General features: G+C 37.0%; 2 protein-coding genes across 2 annotated transcripts in view; both read right to left on the reverse strand.

The window, feature by feature from the left end:
• The window catches only part of LOC139142461 (transient receptor potential cation channel subfamily A member 1 homolog), a 66,981-nt gene extending 57,332 nt beyond the window's left edge, over positions 1-9,649 (reverse strand). Inside the window, exons 1-3 of the mRNA XM_070712399.1 lie at positions 9,546-9,649; positions 8,746-8,882; positions 8,321-8,430 (exon numbers count right to left, since the gene is read on the reverse strand). Coding sequence (XP_070568500.1) covers positions 8,321-8,430; positions 8,746-8,882; positions 9,546-9,617 — 319 coding nt within the window. The 5' untranslated portion in view covers positions 9,618-9,649. The remainder of the gene's footprint in view (positions 1-8,320; positions 8,431-8,745; positions 8,883-9,545) is intronic.
• A 1,108-nt stretch (positions 9,650-10,757) lies between these two features.
• Positions 10,758-23,088, reverse strand: part of LOC139141602 (transient receptor potential cation channel subfamily A member 1 homolog) — a 151,568-nt gene continuing 139,237 nt past the window's right edge. The window contains exons 9-12 of the mRNA XM_070711196.1: positions 13,383-13,487; positions 11,500-11,733; positions 11,252-11,340; positions 10,758-10,941 (exon numbers count right to left, since the gene is read on the reverse strand). Of these exons, the coding sequence (XP_070567297.1) occupies positions 10,758-10,941; positions 11,252-11,340; positions 11,500-11,733; positions 13,383-13,487 (612 nt within the window). The remainder of the gene's footprint in view (positions 10,942-11,251; positions 11,341-11,499; positions 11,734-13,382; positions 13,488-23,088) is intronic.

Genomic DNA, 23,088 nt, shown 5'->3' on the forward strand with positions numbered 1-23,088 from the left:
ACAGCTTCAATGAATTGTTTTTTAGATTTCTATATAATACTTACAGCCCCTAAACTTGTAATAATAATAATAATAATAATAATAATAATAATAACGAATAGGGCTCTGGTGAAATCTACCCTAGTAATTGCAACGGAGCTTGTATTGGTATTTGGTAAGGTTTGCCGCTCAGTTTCAGACAGGCGATGCATTTCCTAAGCAATTTTTATGGTCTGACGAATGTTGGCAATCCAGAAGCATGGTCGAATGTAGGTGACCGTTTTCTGTAAGCTGGAGTGAAGTGTGTGTGAGTGTGCATTGAAACTCATGGGATGAGTGAACTGGTGAGCTGGTGGTTGTAGAATCGGGAACTTTGTCATGAAGTCCGCGCCACAATGCAAAATGGTATCGGCTTAACAACGCCTTCTTCTTGTTTTCGCAAATTTTCTTTGCGGTGTCGACGAATCCTCGTCTTTTTAGATCCTTAATCCACTCTATCTCAGCATGATTGTGTTCGTCAGCTGTTATCAGTCCGTTTTGCATGATGCCTTTTGTTTCAAGACCGAGATAAAGTGTAAGATGATTGTGGTAACGTGAGGTAACTTTGTGAGACCGCTATATTTGTTGACATCTATGATTAATTGAATTCTGTTTACAGAAGGTTTGTTCTGTCATCAGTAGGCTTGTTGTTATCCTCACTAAGGGTATCCTCCACATCCTTATAAGTAGATATGCGATGTGTTGAGCTGTCTAACAAGGGACAAATGGGTCAATCATCTTGGTTTAGCCAGGGTGGCCCTTGCCATCAGAGATTAGAGTTCTTGGATTGCAGGATGAATTCCACGTGTCGATAAATCGGCTGGATAGTCCTTTATTGGACAATATGTGCATGGTACATTTCCAAGTTGAGATTCCACGTGTCGATAAATTGGCTGGATAGTCCTTTATTGGACAATATGTGCATGGTACATTTCCAAGTTTTTTTACACGATTTTCACCAAATATCGGAACTTTCTTGTCTCCTCGTGTTATCCAGTGTATAAGGCATTGATTGTCCGACCACAGCGTACGATCTGTGATATTGAATTTTCTTCTAAGGCATCGTGAACAATGTAAAAGACGGGATACTAGGAAGAAAACTGACGAGATGACAATCTGTCTTCATTATCAAGGAATTAAGAAGTAGCTATCTATGTATAACGTTCCCAACACAACACGATCTCCTAAGGGTACTTAAGTCTAAAGACTAGCTTGCCATGTTCCTGCTCCTTCAGCTGGTAAGAGCAGCCGCTTCACTTCGTTTTTTGCCAGGTCCATCCGTATTCTATGATGATGCTCTCATTGTCTGTCTCAGAAGTAGAAAAGCACGAGCATCCCAACGATCTGTCTAAACCCCTTCTTGATGCTTGTGCATTGGCGCGTCGACAATCTGAGGCAGTCATGCCTGGCACTGAACCCCAAGTTGACTAGCTCATCACTCCAGTAGCACTTCTTCACATTCTTAATGTGGCGCAGTCATCTAAAATTATCAGTGTCGGCGTCCCTATGTATGTTTTGTGGACCTTCTTTAACCTGTGCAGGGGATTACGAGGATGATGATGACATCGTCTGTGAAAAGAAACCTCTTGCCGCAGGGACTCGCCAACAGGCTCATTAGGTACTCTGTTTTGCCGCAACAGATTGGCCCTGTTATGATCATGTTGAAGGGAGGCTCTACACACAACCCGCTGTCTGTCTTTTATTGCACGGCCTATACTTAGAAGAGGATATGACTGAGACGGTTTTGTTAAAATCAAATCTGCGTATTAGCCCGAAAATAGACTTGTGTAAGCATTTGCCATTGCAAGTGCTGTGGCTATGTTTTTCGGGGCATTTCCAGGTACACCCTCTCTTTTATGTTCATCGCTGTCAGGTCATTGCCATGGAATTTTTCATGCTTGAAAGTTCTTAGGTCAACGAACAGGCAGAACCTGTTCTTCAAGAAATCAGACTCAGAAACATACGGTTCTGGTCTTCATGCTCTCTGCTAGGTACCAGCGGGATGCTTTGTAGAAAATTGGGTCATGATCTGAGCATGGACTTTGTTCAAAATCTTTTCTATCGTAACATTTATGCTTTCAATGCATGGATTCAGGAAAAGTTCACTGTCTTGTTGGTCTTGCAACTGTGCCCTTGTGAACAGAATGAGCAGTCCTTTCATACTTCGACGATGAACGTTTTTATTTATTTATTTATTTATTTATTTATTTATTATTTATTTAACCTTATTTACTGTCGATAACATGTTCGGCCAATAAGGCCGATCTTCCACAAGGTCGACATTAAAAATTTACAGAATGACAGAGGAAAAAAAATACAAGTACAAATACAAGCAACAAACCAGTAAAAAATCAGGTCAAGAAAAAACAGCAATTAGGACAATAAGACAACTAACACTACAAAAAAAGGCAAGAACATAAACACACCCGATCCATGAGAAATTTATACAATTGCAACTTGAAAGATGTCAGATTTGGGCTGTTTTTCAAAGACGAGGGGAGTTCATTCCGAAGGACAGCACCAGAATATGAAGGCTTTTTCTCATTATTTCCGTTCTAATTTTTGGCAAGTACAAATTGTTTGTTGAAGTTGAGCGCAGAGACCTGGATGAATGAACGTTAGCAGGCTGGAAAAGATTACTCAATAATTTTGACACAAGCCATTGACAATTTGGAACATCTGGACCCCTTTTTGATAAATCAAGCGACTACCAAGTGGAAGTAGGCCCAAAGTTTTAAACAATGGACCAGTTGGTTGATCCCATTTAGTCCCACAAACTAAACGAATAGCTTGTTTTTGCAACTGAAAAAGTTTGTTACAGTAGGATTGATCACAATTTCCCCAAACAACCGAACAGTAGTCGAAGGTTGATTCAATATAACATGTATAGAACAATCTCCGTGCCCGTAAGGGCAAGAGATGTCGTATTCGTCGTAACAAAGCCAATTGACTAGATAGTTTACCACGCAAGGAATTCACATGAGCGCTCCATGAAAGATTGCAATTTAATGTCATGTTATCATTGATGACGATGTCATTTTCTGAGAAGGGGAATGTGCGAAAATGATGGGCATGCTCGTACAAGAAGTTCTTGTCACTGTTATAGTAGCGAGTGGCATCTAGGGCCAAATCCTCGTCTTTGGTCGTTTCATACTCCATCTGGATATTCATCAGTAAGTACCCCCAATCAGTGGATAACCCCTTTGCTGTCTCCCTAATTGTTTTACAATACATGCTGGGTGGTTCTCTTCCTGTGGATAACCACTTTGCTGTTACTCTCTAAATTTTTGTTCAATACCTGCTGGGCAGTTCTCTCTGAGAATGATCCATTAGTCGAGGTTCTCGCTAAAGATTTCCAATTTGCCATCACACCTCCAAGGCCATTTAAGTGCCGCCAGCCAGGCGTATTCCTTTTCAAATACCCTTTGGTTTCTTCAAAGAGCCCTCAGCTCTCGGTGCCGTAATTTACACACCCATGTTTGTATCCACACCCCATTAGAGAGATGGCTGGTTTGTCGTTCCCTTACCACACACTTAGCAAGGCTTCGCAATGTATGAAAACCCAATAATTCAGATAAATTCACATTAACGAGTTGCCTGTATTATAGTGTAATACACGTGAATTCACATGAATCCACATGGATACAGGCTTGCTGAATACAAAATATGGATTCTTGACTGTATTCATCTGTATATGCACTCTTCAGATAAAATACAGGCAATAATCCATGTTAATACAGTAAGTATTATAGGGTTTTTATGCATCGTGCACAATCTTTTTCTGAGTTTATGTCTGTGAAATTTAAGAAACCCTGCTATTCATCTTCGGCCACAGAGCTCTGTAGAGCTTAATTTAAGCCACCAGCAGGTGTTTTTTCCTTCCTCAAAGCTGTTTTCAGGGTAACCCATTACTATTGGATGTTCAATTGGAAAGAACAAGCTACTGGCGAAAAAAAACGAAAGTCTTTGCTGCGGATACTTTTTGTGCATTCGCTCCCTGCTGCTAATGTCAACAGAGGTCTACCACACTGCAAGGGATGCGAAGTAGAGGGAGGGGATAGGTTCAGACCCCTCCATCAATTCCAAGACCCTTGCCCCTCTCACTGAAACGGTGTTGAGTGGTTTATTATTTTGGATTAAGGCTTAAATGGGTAAAGTGGTCCAGAACTGGCAGTGTATGATCATTATGCACGATGATTTCATCGATTTCGATGGACAGCCAAAATTTAGCAATAAGAGTTCAGTCATTCTTGAGAAGGAAGAGTAAAAATGACAACGTAGCTGCTGTGAGTGAAGATGAAGAACAAAATGGAACAGTCCGGACGCAGCGTGCAGGAAATCATCATATGAAACTTTGTGCTTTTAATGCTTGTGTAAATGTAGCCATAGTCCTTCGATTAAACCAAATAGTAACCAAAATGCACTGTTGATGTATAATAAAGTTCACGAACACATACGACTTCAAGATACATATTAGAATTTCGTGTAATTTTAAAAAATCGAAAAATATAATTTGGTAGACTATCAGCGGAAGAATATTTATATAATCAGATGTAAATAAATGCTTCTATGTTACAGTAATGTCGAGCTGTTAATCAACATTAATTCTTCGACTTTGCAATTCCGCACAAGTACTGACAAACTGATATAGAATATCAAATGCCTTACAATGTTGTCAATTATTGTATCATCAACATACTTAGCAAGTATGGAACTTTTGTTAACGTATTCGACTTTTAAAATCACAAAACATAGGATGAAATATATGTCCTTCTTGCCATTGCTAAAGATTTTTAAAAACGTCCCTAAGAGTTTATCTTGGAATCTAGCCTCATGTCTCTACTCTCTTAATACCTTGTTCGAAATTATTTCATATCCGAGTCTATTCTGAAAATGTAAAGGAAATGACAACGTTACGATGACATGTTGCCTGATAAGAACAGTGCAGTTGCATATATCTGTGGTGGCTTATATATATATATAATATATATATATATATATATATATATATATATATATATATATATATATCATAAACTAGCCCGTATAAATACATCACTACTGTGTGATGTACCCGAGCACATAAAAAATCCGTATTAGGCAAAAAAAAAAGAAATGTTTCTGGTCAGGTCTTTCTTAAAAAATGGTGCGGCGACGCGCATTTTATTTTATTTTTTTTTACCTCAAGGAGGAAGAGGGTCAGTTTTATAGTTTTATCAATATAGTCACCTAAATACTGTTCATGCAGACACTGATCATGCCCCCCAAAGAATTTTCTCTTTCTCTTCAGCCATTTTGGTTGGTGTCAGCCACGGCCGCCGGCCACAAAAAAAAAGGGTGACGCGTTGTTGTTCAAGTGACGCGCACGCTGACCAGAAACATTTCTTTTATTTTTTTTGGCCTTACCCCTCTTGTACGTCATCAACCGGAACTTATTCATCCGTTTCTAGCTCCATGCGTCCATACATGCCCGCTGCGACCAAGACCGTTTTGTCGTGATCGATACCTGGCTCTTATAGCATTTTTACAACCAGATGTGAACTGATATGCTCATGTTTTTTACAACTGGTTCATTATTTATTAATAGAAGTACGCTTCACAAAACGATCAGATATCTGTTGTATCACTATATGTAGCAGGTTGTATCAACTTCGCACAGTACTCTCAGAGTTTAATTACTAATTACAAAACTTAATTTAGTATGCAAATGAGCTATTTATTTACTTGACACTGCTCAATGCTTCTCAGTACAATTGGATATTTATATTAAATTTATATTTATCAAATTTAATGGTGTAATTTTGGAGTAAAATCACTAATTACAACGTTCATTAAATATGCAAATGAACCCTTAATTAACTCGACACAACTAAATGATTTACACCACAATTAGATATTTGTCGGATCAGTATCGGCAATAGATTTCATCACATTTGGTGCAGTTATTTTGGAGTTATATGACTAATAACAAAACTTCATAAAATATGCAAATGACCTATTTATTAACTCGACACTGCCCAATGCTTCTAAGTATAATTAGATATATATCAGCTTAATATTTGTTGCACGTATCATCAAGTTTGGTGCAGGAATTTGAGAGTTATGTCACCAATAACAACGTTCATTAAAAATGCAAATCAGCAGATAATTGACATGACACTCATATGTAACATATGTTAATTTTCTGAGATTGTCATCTGTGAAAAGTTTCATGAAATTTGGTGCATTATTTCTTGATATATGTCTACACTGTCATTACCGTCCCGATAGGGAAACCATTGTACGGAAAAAACGATATTGCATAACTTCATTAATATGCAAGCCGCACTAACCAAACTCTAATCAGTTCTTGCAAGTAGCATATGGTACCTGTGTACCAAATCTGACTTGAATCTGTTCAGGCGTTTTTGAGTACTTTTATCGTGTAAATAGACAGACGGACACTCAAACACACACACACACACACACACACACACACACGGACAGACAGACAGACATCGCTATGACATTAGCCCACGTGTTCACACACGTGAGCTAAAAAGGTGGCACGATAAATCCTGACATGGAAACATAGAAGGCATGTCCAATGACATTTCGAGTAGCTAAAGCTTAAGCTATTCCCACCAATCGAATGGGGGACGCCGTCGACCTTTTAAAGGCTCAGTAACGTCGCAGCTCCAGTAGAGTCGTAAGGCTCAATGAAGACATAGACTGTGGAGCTTTAGCCTGAACTCTGCAGTGCAGCGCTGTGCAATCTGATGTCTTGCGAAAGTTGACTCGGACAATACACACAATAGAACACAGTTTCCGTCAAGTAACAAAATTAGGATACATCTACGGGTGATATATGTGTCACAGCAAACATCATCAAAGTCCATAAGACGAAAACATTGACGACCGAGACAAGATTTACAAGTTGTCACCGGCATAGACCACGGCCAAACCAGTGATGGCTGCGCCGTGCACAGCACAAGCGTATACTTTGTGCGTCACCGAACAGACTCTTTCGGGCTCGCCAAGGTCGTAAATCTGTGGTATTTTTAAAAGTCACAGCATCTCTAAGAATGACAACTACTGTTTCGATCATGTCGTTGCATTTACTTCATAAATGTAATTGTAAATATTCTAAATGACCCAAATTACTATGGCTATCCGTTGATAGAGCGGTGAAGCTATGTCCGCCGATGGCTGACTTTCCTTGCCATCGGTCAAGAGCGGGACAATGATTGAAACGTTCACGTGACCGAGTCCGTATGTCTGATTGGTGGAAATATCATTCGACGTATCAAAATTTCAACTTGATCGGATTTATGAATTAAAGGATACCTATAAGCATTTGTACTCTCCTGGGACGGGCCGCTTTACTCATTAAATGAAAGTAATCCGCGTAAATAAAACACAAATCAAGGCAAAAATTCAATTTGTTACAATAATTTTGATTCATCTACATCAAAAGAAAAATAGAGGACTGTCCATGTGATAAATATATAATGCCATGGAATTTTTATCTGTTTAAGGTCATTGTATACTCGTGTTTATCATGGAGCCGAACAACTTCTCGCCTTCTGCTCGAAGTTGTACGGCTCCCACAAACACTCGTGTATGATGTCAAACAGAGAAAAATACCATGGGAAGTTAATATATATATATATATATATATATATATATATATATATATATATATATATATATATATATATATATATATATATATATATATATATATATATATATATATAATATATATATATATATGTAAGTGACATCACATGACAGGACAGCAGAGGAATGAAATGGACAGGGCCTACTGAAGCAGCCCAGCAAAGACTGGGCGAAACGTCTTGGCCAGGAACATCTTCCGATTTACTACCATAGACAAAAAACTGCCATATATATATATATATATTATATATATATATATATATATATATATATATATATATATATATATATATATATATATATATATATATATATATATATATATATATATATATATATATATAAAACCATGGGATTATATATATGTATTATAGAAAGTACCATGGGATTATATATATATATATATATATATATATATATATATATATTATATATATATATATATATATATATATATTATAGTCCCATGGTATTTTTCTCTGTTTGACATCATCGTACATGAGTGTTTTTGGGAGCCGCACAACTTCGAGCAGAAGGCGAGAAGTTGTGCGGCTCCACGAAAACACGAGTATACGATGACATTAAACAGATACAAATAACAATAATTGATACAAATACAATTAACTTAAAGAAAACGCACCTGGCATTTTCTTGATCAATTGCCTCATGGGTGTTTGAAACGTATCTGGATTCCCATTATTCATAGCGTTTCTCCATTTTTCATGTGTGATTATTGCGAGTGCAGTTTCTCTAGAATGTTTTGACAAAACATGGACACATTTATTAAAACAGTGTATTTACCAATAAACGTGATCAAATGATAACCAAGATTGATACCACCCTTCAACATATAGAAAGTAGACAAATGTCTTAAATGGCAGCAAAGAATGTATGCATCATCGCAGAAGAAGCAGTAGCAAGCATTTATACAAACAGCCTCATACAGGTCCTGTTTCCGAAGGAAATACCTAGTCCTTGCAAATGTTAATAAGTTTGTATTTTAGTCTATAAAAAAGCAACTGACGTCGCAATGTTGACGTAATACAAAAATGATCCATTTCTTACTTGTGATTGTTTTCAATGGCAAGATCAAGACAGTTTCTTCCACGATTATCACACTTCTTATTATCTGCTCCACGCTTTAGCAATGTTTCAACCACTTTTGAATGGCCAGCGGCAGACGCCAAGTGCAGAGGGGTGTTCTGCAATGTGACGAAATGTTTTATTAAACCCACTCCGCCAACGATTGGGGTCTTTAAGGAAAAAGGCCACCATTAAAATTATGGACACAATAACTTGTGATGGTTCGATATCTTCATACTGTAGTTAATGCGCTTTCTAAAGTATGTTATTTCTGGTCAAATATAAAGTTTTCCAGTAAAACATTTTTTCAAAGCAAACCTGATAGCCGCAACTTGTATCGCGAGCAGGAATGACGAATAAAGATAAAGTTACAAGGACTTCTAAAACATCAAATTTAATTGACGATAAATCTGGAGATATGTTTCACACAAAATTATACGCCATTCGATTTGCAAATGCTTCACGTCAATGTACAAAAACTAAGAAAACAACACAAATATCAGAGAGGAGGATAAAATGCTGCAAAGAATCAGGTTTTAGGGGAACGTGTGTTTTACAAACTATCCTCTCATATCAGTATGTTCAAAACGTGCCTTATATGACAAGAACATATACAAATAGCACGAAAAAGATTACGTTGTGCATTTTAAGAGGAAAGGCAGACCCTAAAGAAGTCACAAGAATGATTTATGTTTTAAATATATCAGTTTTCCTCTGAAATTAAATAGTATATCACCATAATGATGGACGGGAGAACCAAACTTTAATGTCTATACTCATACTCTTGTTTTATCCAATGGATCAATGATGCACCCTTTGTCAAGTAGTAGATCAACTGCTTCTATCTGGCCCATTGAAGCTGCGCAATCCAACGGAGTCCATAATATTTCGTTTCTATATCAGAGAGTTAGGACAAATAAAAAGACGCAACCATTAGTTCGAATCCTTTTACATAATGCTTATGCAAAATTCTTATTCAGCGATTTATTCTAACAATGAACGAACAGATTGACGATCGAACAAATGAATAAAAAGGTGAATGCACCGAAAAGAATGAAATGAAAATAACAAAGGGAGAATCCGGAATAAGATCTTACCAAGAAGAAAGACTAACTTAGTGTTCATGATATAACCATGCATTGGGAGAGGATATGAGATACTTTGAAACAGAAGACAAAATGAATGTTGTGCGGCAGGTGCCCACGGACATTTAACAAACCTACAGTTTCCTCAACGCTGCCTCACAGTACGACAAATAACAAACAATTCTGTTTCATTTTTATCTTCAAAGGTTACCCTCTGTTCTGCATATTAGTAATAATACAAAGAAACTCAATAATTTTTAACTATATATCAAAGTTCAGATAGTATATTATTTAAAGATTAAAAATCAGTACCAAATAACCACAATATCATAGTCTACAAATACTTCACATGCCACACTTTCCGGAAGCAACTTATAACTTTCTTAAGTGATCAATAAATGAGAAACTCTATTTTTTTTTCCGGTGGGAAAAAGATCAATATCCTTTTGTTTATCATGACAGGCACAACTTACATCCCTGGTTTTCTTTACGGCATTTTGTATGACTGTGGACACAGAGGTCGGAAAAGTTTTCAATAATGCTATATCCTAACAATTAAACATATTTTCAATAACATTCAAAACGGAAAGTCGATGGATTGTGTCCTTAAATTTACCTTTCACTCTATTTTAAAATTATCGTTAATTTTGAAACATTTTATAAAAATGGCAGCCTTCACTTAAGAACCTCCTAGAATAAACATCATTCGTTATCGGATACCTTCTGTGTGTATTCAACCTAAACACGGTACAAATAGAATTTAAAATGCACTGTAGATATAGTCCGGGGACAAACATAATTTACCACAAGAGAGGGAACAATTGGCAACCTTCATTGTTTTGCTACGACTTGCTACCCTTTGGATTGCATATCGCTAATTTCTGTTCTAAGTAGCTTCGATATATTATCTTAGCACACATGCCTGGCCATAACCTCAGCTCCTTCTTCAATCAAGTATTTCACTACGTCTTTATGCCCCGAACGAGCTGCAAGATGGAGCGGTGTGTTTAGTACATCATTCTTGGCATTGATATATCCAACTTTCCTCCCTTCTTTACTCTCTGCAATAGTTTTGATCAGGTACTGTACAATTCTAAGATCGAACAAAAGGCAGAGCAATGTATCAATCGTAAACTACATCTAAACGCCTAGATAATGGTTTCTTTCGCACAAGATATTTTTCATGTAACTTTATATACTAATATATAATGATAGTGGTCTAATGTTGAATTGTATTGTTCTTGTTGACATCACAATGCATTGATAAGCTCGGTTATTAAAGGTGGGATTAGCCGAGCGGTTTGACTTGGATGTCTTCGCAGGGCGACTGGGTGCCGTATGTTGAGAGTTCAAATCGAGAATTTACTGAATTTTGTTAATGACATAAGGAATAAAATATTTACTTGATGGAGCCATTAGTAGCAGCAAGGTGTAACGGGAGGTTTTCATCGAAATTTGTCTTTTTCCACTGAGCACCGGCTACTATCAGTTTCTGAAAGTAGGGATATATGTTAGATATTTGTGTCTTAATTAAAGATATAACAAAAACAATTAATTATTAATTTTTTTGTAACAGCGATCACTTCATCATCAAATAATATTATGTTTATGCAGGTAATGTCGAGGAAAATTATAATATTACAAGACGAACCTCTACAATATCATTATGTCCCTTCTGAGAAGCGATATGTAATGGTGTATTGTTATAATAATTATCTGCCTGGTTTAATACATCCCATTCTTGTTTAATTTGGCTATTATCGACTTGTTTGTCATCCTCGGTCGCTATTGTATCTTTATCTTCTACATTCGTCTCTCTTGAATTCTCTTCTTTTGAGATTTCTGCTTCTGTTTTGTCATTAACTTCACAATCAGACTTTCCGATCTATTGTAGAAAAAAAACCCGGAGAAATAAACGACAAGATAGATAGGGGTTAATAAAGTAGTTCAAGTAAGTAGAATGCTTGACCTTTTGTGGTCCAAACACTTTTAATTAATTACACAAAATAAAACGAAGCAAATACTTAAAGAGCACAAATGATAACATGAACATTATATAAATATCTTGACCTTGTTAACTGATAGTTTTCAATCGGATTCGAACCCACAACATACGGCATCAGTCGCCTAGCTGAGAGGCCAGAGACAGAACCAGTCGGCTAAATCTCCACTCCAAAAAGAGTGGTTCAATAGCCGGCTAAGTTGTTACATTTTTCTGACTGAGACCGCTCAACACGTTGTAGAGTTCGTGCAATCGGATTCGAACCCACAACATACTGAAAGATCTTGTTAAATCCAAAAAGACAAAAGTTGGCCGACAAAAATTCGTACTATCAATACGAAAAAAGAATTCAAACGATAACCTGTAGTTATCCACAACATACAAATAAAGTGAGAAGTAATTCAAAATTTGCATAATATTTTGATTTCAGTCGATTCAAGAGACAAGAGAAAAATACTTTGAATGCCGGTAACATTCACTAGAGTACACGGGACACTTTTCTGTCCACGTTATGACTAGCGTTTCGAAATTTAGTCCAATATGAGCACATGCTAGAATCGATTTTTTCCATCAGGGCGCCGAACGGACTGATAATTCACAATCATTCTGTTACTGATCACAGAGTGATAAACCCTATAAAGTGAGCAAAGATAGGATAGTTTGCTAGTATCATCAAAGCCTGCTGAAGGTTTCTTTCAGATAGCGTTGAGCATAACACAGCGTATTTTGCTCAAAATAGTTTAGTTCTTTTGTAAAGATTCACCCAATGGTAAGTAATTTGTTAACCAAAGATTAAACTGTTTGTATGTTCACCTCGTAGGTTGTCAAGGAGCCGTAAGTTGAGTGAAAAAGAAGTGTAAATTCATGAAAGTTTATGCAAACAATCTGAATTCCTGGGTTCTCTTTTCTCCCATTGTCACGATATAAAAAAAAATTAACTCAACTCTGACTAGGTCAAATTTTGGAAATTTTGACATTATGTCTCTTAAATACTATTAAACAAAACTACTATTTTGTTGGCAACAAAGTTATATTTTTAGAAAGAGGCATTTTCATTTTGCTTATCATAGTTTTATCAATATTTTAAGTGTTTCAACCTCTGCCGTTTTTGAATGAGGATAGCTAATGCAAAAAGAAATAATGTTTTTTTTCTACATATACTCTTATTTTGGGTGAAATATTAAATTTTATTAAATACTATCAAGTCTTTGACTTAAATATATTTTTATCATCTTATTAAAATTGAGGTTATCTATTAAAATATGTATACCCCATTCATCCTTCGAGCAAACTATTGCTACCATACTAAATTCTCGATTCTCAGCTTTTTGAAAATATATTGTATGAGGGGGTTTCCTTGTCAATTTTGTTGAGAAATGTTCATGTGGAAACATAACTGTGTTGAGATAGTGCAAACCCAGTTTGAAGTGAACCAGTTGTAATATGTTTGACAAATCACCCAGATGGGGTGGCGAGATAAGAAGGTGAGAAAACGACAGAGAATGTACGTGAACATCTCAACTTAACATCACCTCACATGATCCGTCACTACTCTTGCTGTCTGCGACTTTGTTTGCCAAATCCTTGTTTTCTGACGTCTGTTTCGTGGCAATCTTGTTTAGTTTTTCCAATATTACCTGTATAAAAAATAAATAAGCCGATCCCTTTCACTTACTTAGCGTTCAGTTATTATGGCCGGGGCTGGGCCGGCAAATTCTTCCTGTGCATCAGTCAAACTAAGTCAACCCTTACCCATTGCACCAGAACTTGACAACCCCCTTTTTAGAGGACAAACATTTCTTGACCACCCAACCCCCATTGCTTGAGTAAAGGTCCATTCACAGACACCTCGGCGGAGCGTCGATAGAATCAATAAAAGCTTCTCCTGTGCACTGTGCTCGGAAGGTTTTATCCGATTGGTCAATTGTTCCTATTCACAACAACTTAGGAGTCCATTTGTATTATCTAATTATGGCATTCAGGCAAAAAATTGAGTAACAACTTCGGAGACGATGCACATTAGCCCCACAAAAGTTCTCAGATTTTTTAATTGCTCCGCGCTAACGACAACCTGTTCAAATCCCCCTTCTGACTTGCTATAATTTTGAAATCCCCTCAAAGGGATTGGACACAAATTACAGGTGGTTTGCAATTAAAATGTGCAAGCATTTTTGAAGGTCATGAATTTTCACACATGCCTTTTGGGAGGTTTACCATTTTTTGCACAACTATTGGAAGGCAAAATGTGGCCGATGTAGTGTTTCGTCCTAAAATATCAAATCATAATACATAGGAAGCTATTGGGTCAACGATTTAACATTTTCCCTATAAGAAAACTAGCTATATCGGTACATATAAATATGCTTGAGAAATCATGTACATGTACCTTGCTTGAAGTGGCAGGTAAAAAGTGCATGTGTATCCAAAAATATTGATTTTTGGATTTCATCGATAATGTAAAATCACTATACAAGGTAGACTATGAGAAAACTATGAATAATATTATTCAATATGAAACCTGCAATATCAGTGCATTTATAGGTTTTTGTTAAATAATATGACTGTGATTGATAAGAATAGGGTGGTCAAAACTCGTATATGTAAAAGATATTTCATTTTGGAATTCCATCGAAAATGTTGATTCACTCTACGTTGGCGTCTATGAGAAAACAATGCATAATTTTTTTCAATAATAAACTAATTGGAGTCTATGTGGAAACTATGCATATTTTTTTCCAATAATAAACTAACTAAATCTGTGTCTTTATAAGTATTTGACAACGGATACAAATGTACTTTATTCAAATAGGGTGCTTTAAAGTTCAGATGTGAACATCAATCTCTCTTAAAAGTATTACTTCACTCCTCATTATAGTCTACCGTGTAAACTATTAACTATTTTCCCTATATCTCCAGCATTAGGCGAGCGGCGAATCCACCAAAAAGGCCTTATTTTAGGAGTTTAATGTACCCACCTTAAATACAGTTAACATCATACATCATTTGAAAGCTTATTATCTCTACTTTAAGAAAATTGACGATGTGTAGCTGCCGAGTAGGGCCATACCCCCTAATTTGCATAATTCACATGGGTACCAAATTTGCATAAATGCGATATAAAATTATAAAATTCATTGTTAACAACTCTAAACATACTTTTAAGCTATCGAGTGGTACATCAGGTGAAAGGTATTTGCATGTAGAATACAAAATGAATATCCAGAGAGATCTTCATATTGATTTCACTGAAATATTTTCATATTTATTATAAAAAATATATTTTCCCCTTTGTCAACTATTCAAAATATATTGCTAAACTATCGAGTGTTATATCAAATGAAAGATCTTTGCATGTAAAACACAAAATTGATATCCAAAGAGATATTTAAAGTGATTTTACTGAAATATTTTCATATTTGCATTGAAACAAATTTCTCCTTTCGAATAACGGTATTTAAAAAAAATTAATTGAAGTATCAATGCAACCATCAGCATTATGATGTGCAAAAGGGTAATAGAAAATGGAGAACAAACAGCTTAAATGATTTCTGAAAATGAATATATTTGTTGTTGAATGTGCTTCAAAAGCGCTGTTGTCAGAAAAATGTGATTGTGAAATGCATGTTGCTTTCTGAATTTGCTGAATTCTCATAGAGAAAAAAGAAAAATACCAGGAACATGTCATGCTTTCCAAGTGAACTGCAATATATATATTATATATATATATATATATATATATATATATATATATATATATATATATATATATATATATATATATATATATAATATATATATATATATATATATATTTGGCAGTTTTTTGTCTATGGTAGTAAATCGGAAGATGTTCCTGGCCAAGACGTTTCGCCCAGTCTTTGCTGGGCTGCTTCAGTAGGCCCTGTCCATTTCATTACTCTGCTGTCCTGTCATGTGATGTCACATGATCCAAATGGTCTATTGTCTTCGGTTGATACCATTATTTCCATGGGTGTTTAGTTTTTTTTTATCCAGAATGTTTCTCGTGTTAGTCTATATGACTTATTGTTCCATGTTTTTTCAAGTCCAATTATTTTGAAGTCGGCTATTTGGTGATTTGGTGAATTGAAATGAACTGGTACCGGATCTTGTTTGTTTTTTGCGCGTATTGTAGATAGGTGGTTTTGCATGCGAGTGTATATTGTGTCTCCAGTTTTGCCCGCGTACACTATGTGTCTACATTGTTCACAATATATTCCATATATCACGCTTGTTGATTTGCAATTTATGTGTCCTGTAATTTTGAAGCTGGTGTCATTTGGTCCTCGGAAAGTAGATGTTGTTTTCATGTGTTTGCAGATAGCGCATCTTGTAGCTTGGCATTGGTATGATCCTGGCTTTTGTTTGTTGAATAGTCTGGCGTGTTTCTTGTGGATCAGTATCAATTCGAGGTTTTGTCCTTTTTTCCATGCAACCATTGGTGGTTGCGGGAACGCTGATTTGCATCTTTCGGATTTGTGAAGTATGTTCAAATGTTTTCTCAAGATTTGCGATACATTTGGAAGTGCATTGGTGTATGTGAGCGGGAAAATAACTTTTTCATTGTGTCGTCTATTGGTGTTGTCTTCTTGTCTGTAGAGCAGATCTTGTCTGTTGATCAGGTCGACTTTTTTCAGTTGTTGTTCTATGTGTCTTGTTTTGTATCCCCTCTTTTTCATGTGATGTTTTGTTTGGTCTCTCTGGTCCTTGTAGTCTTCAGTGTGTGTGCATATTGTTCTTGCGATAGTTGCCAGGCCGTACGGTATAGATTTGTTCACACTTTTGTGATGGTCCAATTCCGTGTGTAGATAGAGATGTTTGTCTGTTGGTTTGCTATAGACGCTGGTACGTATTCGTCCGTTTGGGATACTTGTATTTACTTTGAGAAATTCCAGTGTTTCAGTTGAATAGCGGAGTTCGATTTTGATATTTGGATGAATTGAGTTTGCTTGTTTGCCGAAATCTATTAGTTCTTGTTCAGAGTGTGTCCAAATTCCCCATACATCGTCGACATATCTAAACCAGTGTAGGGGCTTCTTTGTACATTTGCATAGCAGGTCGTTTTCCCACGTGCCCATATATGTGCAGTCATAGTTCATACCTAGTTTTGAGCCGATAGCTGTGCCTTCAGTTTGAATGTAGTGTTGCCCGGCGAATTCAAAATGATTGTTGTCAAGTACCGTGTCAATGGCTTCCATTATATCTTCAGTTGGGGGTATTTGCTGTTTTCTTTTGTCTAGTGCCTGTTCACATGCTATCATGCCCTCTGTTCTGGGTACGCTTGGATATAATGTGCGTACATCCATGCAGAAGATGATGGCCCCTTCAGGAAGTGGTTGTTGTACTTCTTCCTGGACCCTCCTTAGGAAGTGGGGCGTATCTCTTATGTAGCTGTTAAGTTGTGTGACATTTTCTTCCAGCTCCTGTTCCACAAATTCTGTGAGGGGTTCTGTGGCGTGTTCTATTCCGCTGATTATGGTTCTTATTGGGTGACCTGGTTTGTGCATTTTGGGGTTTGCTTTCACCTTTCCCGGATTGGTGTTTTTCACTTTCATGTAATTTCGTGTTTCCTTGTCGATGTGGCCGTTTCTATACATTTTTTCTACTAGGTTGTGTACTTTCCTTTCTGTGATCTTGCTTCTGTCTTTGTTTATGCGTTGGTATGTGGTGCCAGTTCTGTTTCTACTTGTTTCTGGTATTCATCAGTATGTAAAAATGTGTGTGTGTGTGTGTGTGTGTGTGTGTGTGTGTGTGTGTATTGCCATTCTCCTATTGTTTAGACAGTACAGATATAAACCCGTATTTTAACATGTTAAAATATGAATTATATTTTCACTGTAATTGAACGAACTACCTACAGCGACCTACAGTAACCTTCGTTGGTACGTTCATATATATGTAAAAAAGCTGAGCGAATAAAAATTGTGACACTCCGAAATGTCATTGTGATCATGGTCAAAATTTTGTCGTTTGCAGTCAGTTCACGGGGATTGCACTTAGGTACTAGAACAGTTGTACCAAAAACATACAAACGAATTTGTATGTTTTGCCGACACCTATCATTGTTTGCGGCAGGTTCCATACGGATCACTGCAGTGTTTTCATGTCGTCTACGCTGCTGAAGACTACGGTTCCCGTTTGACAGTGCATCGTGATAGAACTATACGAGAGGTTTCCAGTTGACGAGTTTAAGTATCTATCTACAAAGCCCAATAATTGGGGTGCCAATACTGGAACTCAGTAAGCTGCTGGTGTATAAAACACACTACATAGAGTTCATGTCTATGGTTTTGCTGGGATTCTTATGCCATCCAGGCCTGACTCTGCTACAGGGATAAAGACAGCTTCATTCACAAAGTGTCATTCTCGTTTGACACTTTCATATAGAAGTGTATGGCTGACTAAGTCAAGGATCATGGAGAGGCTAGTCTATGGGACTCTTCTTAGGAGTTGGAGTAGTTTTGACTTTATTACGGCATGCCCAGTCTTTATAAGAATGAATTAGGCAAAGCAAAGAATGAGATGGCAGGTAAGCCTTATATGTAATTTATTCAACGGTAAAGTATATATTATCCAGACACTGATCAGCCCGATGCAGTTGTGAAAAAATAAGGGTGTTCCATCGAGGATAGTCACATATACATGAGCAAGACTGCTGTCTAATACTTATATGCAGGGTACACAAATTGATGGTCATATGCTGTGCCAGTTTAAATGCGCCAGGAGTATACCTGGCCATCATCGTCCGCTCGCGCAGGTCCATTACTTCAACTGCAGTCTCCAACTAACAACTGCGGATCCACCTACTGCATCGTCTGAGGGAAGCGGAATCAACCTTCAAATTTGATGCACAAATCGCAGCGCGTCACACATGTCTTATGAGCAGACAAGACAAAGTTGATGCTGGCCAACTGCCGAAAGTGCAAGTGCGACAGTATATCAAAGCACAGTCACTAGTCGGCTGAAAAATTCATACCAATACTTCATCAGCTTCAGAAATGTCCATATCATGTGATTTTCGACCATGTTTCACAGACACATCACAAGAACATAAGCTTGAGCAACATTCATCGGGTAGGCGTTGCCGATGTCAATTTAGTGGTGGTGCCTAACGTCGACTGCTGGTGACTGGAATATTGCTCAATGCGATGCTTATTATGTTTTGCCTTTCGACATGTCTTTTAAACTTGGCAAAACATCACATGAAATAAGGATTTTTGAAGCAGATGAAGTATCAGGTATAATTTTGAGAATGAAAGGGAACAATCGACTCTAACGTGATGAATGAACTTGCTCATTTTCATAGTCAAATCAATCAAATGCAGACGATGACATGGCATAGTCCGCGTCGCCATTTGGTCTCCAAACTTTGGAAGTTTGACGTGCATATAAGCAAGTCTTTGGGCTGCGTAGGCACAGAGAAGAATTCCAGTCAACAAGTAAATGTTGGTCCAAAAGATCGCTAAGACGATTTGTTCTCCTGAGGTCGCTAATGGACGTCACCATCAGAGCTGAAATACATGTACTGGGCAATTACGTGATACGCAATTCACAGGTCACATTTCACCGCGCTTTTAATCAGATGATCTAACCTCTCGTTTGGTGTGGGTCGGATTTCAGGGAGCAACCAGCTGCGGGGACAAGATACCTTGGCAAACGAAGATGACCCGGTTATATAAAATGCATGGGCGGAATGAAGAAATATTTTGGCGTTCCCAGGTCAGATGTATAAATGATAAAGCTAGGGCGAAGCTGACTAACCCCGCCTCGTAAAAAAATCAAGGGTGCTGAGTGGTCATGGGCTATGCACTTAAGGGAGTAAGAAGCTCTCTGTACTCTCACACCATCAGGGGCTCTGTTTATCCTGGAATATCCTTATCATCAGTAAAGCTTGACTCATACATATCTCACTGGTAACCCTTTCTGGATATCTCACTCTAATTACGAAAGCTCACTACATAGGGAATTTTATAACTAATTGACATGGTCATGACTTTGCATTCTATTACAGCACTTAGAGTACACCATCTATACCAAATTTCAACAAATTTGATGCAGCGTTGCTAACAACATATTTTGGGTTAAAATATCACTGGAAACCCGAAGAACTTGAAATTGCCCATGCTTGAAAAACATAAAAGGTGATGGCAAATAAGTCAACCAAATGTATTGCTTTACGATATGTGATCTCGTCAGGTCAAAGTTGAAATATGTAATGATCTGCAAGACCCGTGACCCACTTTAAGCTCACAAGATTTGAGACGAGTTTCGGGAGAAAAGGAAGAGTATATCACTTTTTAGCCACCCTTTATGCACTTTATATCAAGCATTCGAAGACATTAATGTCAATGTGCGTCCATGATCTTCCGACATGTACATATATGTAAGGAAATGTCGTGTCTAGTCCGGGCGATGACCTCTGTTTGGAGTTTGCAGGTGATATTGTAGGACCTGATCGTGTATATGCCACTTTAAGTACTTTTGGCAGATTCATAACAGGCACAATTAGTGGTATGGCTCATAAACCAAACAAAGAAATCTTGTAAATCAAATTCTTGTACAATTTTTGGAATCTAGTTGTTTAAAATCTGGAATGCTAAGGAAATAGTTTTAAAAATTGCAGTTTTAGTTTTTGTCGACTTTGATGTATTTCATCATATTTAATGCAAAAGTCCAGGAAATGTTGCACACATCGCTAAATCTGTGCATATCTGATTTGTCATATTCAAACAGACTATTCAAAAATCGTTTTAAAATCGATGCATTCATTGCTCTGAGAAAGTTTATGTGATGTGTGATATAGCGAGTATGTGAGTGCGAGTGCTTCAAAATCTCTGCGTGAGGAGTGGTCTAGGTCAGAAAAATTGTAACAACTTAGCTCAGTTATTATACCACTCTATTTTAATGCTTGAGATTTGGCCAAGCGACTTTGACTGTGATGTCTTTGCTACGTATCTAGGTGCCATACGTTTTGAGTTCGAATCCGATCCAAAATCTACCGTATTGGTATACATGATTCCGTACCCAATAGGGAGAATTCAGTTGTGTTAAACTCTGCCATACTGATTATTTATGACTGGGTACAGGAAATTTTGTAAGTTTACCACTGTATTAACCAAAATAAAAACGTAAAGTAATTTGTTATTTTGTATGAGAACAAAATTTCTAAGTCTGAAATTTGTGAGTTCTGCATGTGTTAGAATGATAAAACATGTTTTTTAAGTCTAAGGTAGGTGCGTTTAGGGTGTGTTAACAGTGATCGAAATTTTCTAGGTTCCAGATTGATGTGTTTTTGGTAGTTTGGTATCATGATAGGAATTTTTCAGAATCAGAGATATGCGTGTTTCGGATGAGTCAGTATGATGGGAAATTTTCTATTTCCAAGGTGTTTCAGGTGGGCTAGAATGTTTAAAAAAAAAGCAAAGTCCAAAAAGTTGTGGGTCTGAGATATGTTAACTGTTTAAAAGGTGGATTTTTGATGCATCCTAAACACCGCTAGCCCTGTAGGTGTGTACAAGGTGCACCCGTAACCATCTGTTTTTCCTCACGGGGATGTTTCAGGATGTATTGGGAGGGTTGAATATCATTTTGGGTGGGGTGTAAGTGCACCTAACATGCCATTTTGTGGCAAGGGAATACTCTATCGGACTCCCACATAGTATAACTACCTTAAGACGGTAGCTGCATTGTACTCTACTTGCAAAATATCATATTTTACAGCAGCGAGCATCGACTTGCAGCTACTTTGTATCCATTCAATCCATAATGGTACATATAAGGTTACCGCAATGGACTCAATCTTTAATGCTTCTGAAGTTCAAGATCACATTGAAATATATCTTTTACAATTTGCCCAGCATATTTGCCATTTCTTTTCGTTCAATTCAGGGGCAGTCCACCCTTGAACGAATCTGAGTCAATAACCGCTTGTACTCTATGTAGATATGCGTATATATTTCTCCTTTTTAGCCAGCGCAGTTGAACAGTGTACTATTTCCATGACTATGGCAGTCATTGCAGCGGGGATAATCAGGACTGGGACTATCTTAATTAATGCAATGACGGCAAATAAACAAATATACTCTTTATTAAGCAAAGTCCAATATTTATCCTTCCCATCAGCTTATAACTGCACCGATATGCGGGAGCTCTTCTTTCAATATAATTAGTCCAGTGTATAAAACTGTGATATGCATGTCTATATAACGACAAACATTGTTTTTATTTATTGAAATATTACAAAGTTATTTTGAAGTATTTGATAAAGTTCTAAATGTCGAGCTACATAAGTGTTATGAAGTACATATTACATTTCCATATATATATATATATATATATATATATTTGTTATATATATATATTCCGGTGAGTGCAAGCGCGTCGTACTAGCTGTATTTGCACAAGTGCTGCGGTGTATTCAGCGGCAGTCCTTTCACTCACTTCGCTCGTGAAAGGACAGCCGAATACACCGCAGCACGAGTACGGCGTGCGTGCACTCACAGGCCATGGGGTTCTGTTATTATTACATATGTTCTGTCTTTTATTTGCATCATTTATCGAGAGAATCATGCGTACTACTTATGTGTCAAAGCTTCAGGGCGACCCTGCGGAGATATATAATTTTGACATCACTGTAATGAGGCATCGAACAGCTTTCACTTCTCATTGGTCAACGCTGCCACACCCTCTATTTTGATTGGCTAAACTATTGTTTACTTGTTTATCAAGGATGACGTAACGTCGGAGGGCTGGAACTCTGCTTGCGATCGCTCACACCATCTCTGCTATCTCCATGCTCACACGTACACATACGTAGCAACATGCCATAGATAGCCAAACGAAGAGAACTTTGAACATTTTGATTTTTTTACATGTTGAGCTTTTAGGACGAAACGTTGTATCAAAATTACCAACAGAATAAACAGAAAATATAAAGGCAGATCAGTAGACGTGTGCAATTTTATTCATCCGGTATATATGTATATATATGTATATATATATATATATATATATATATATATATATATATATATATATATATATATATATATGTCGTCATGAGAAATTTCAATGTTGGATGCTCAAAGCAGAATGTTACAAATAATAGGTTTACATAATTTACTTCGAGTACAAAGTAATAATATCTGTTACTTAAGTTTCATGCATCCTGCAAACAGACAGACAAACAAATAAAGAACCAAACAAACAAACCCAAACAAA

The sequence above is a fragment of the Ptychodera flava genome, chromosome 10 (assembly GCF_041260155.1).
Source record: "Ptychodera flava strain L36383 chromosome 10, AS_Pfla_20210202, whole genome shotgun sequence".
Lineage (NCBI taxonomy): Eukaryota > Metazoa > Hemichordata > Enteropneusta > Ptychoderidae > Ptychodera > Ptychodera flava.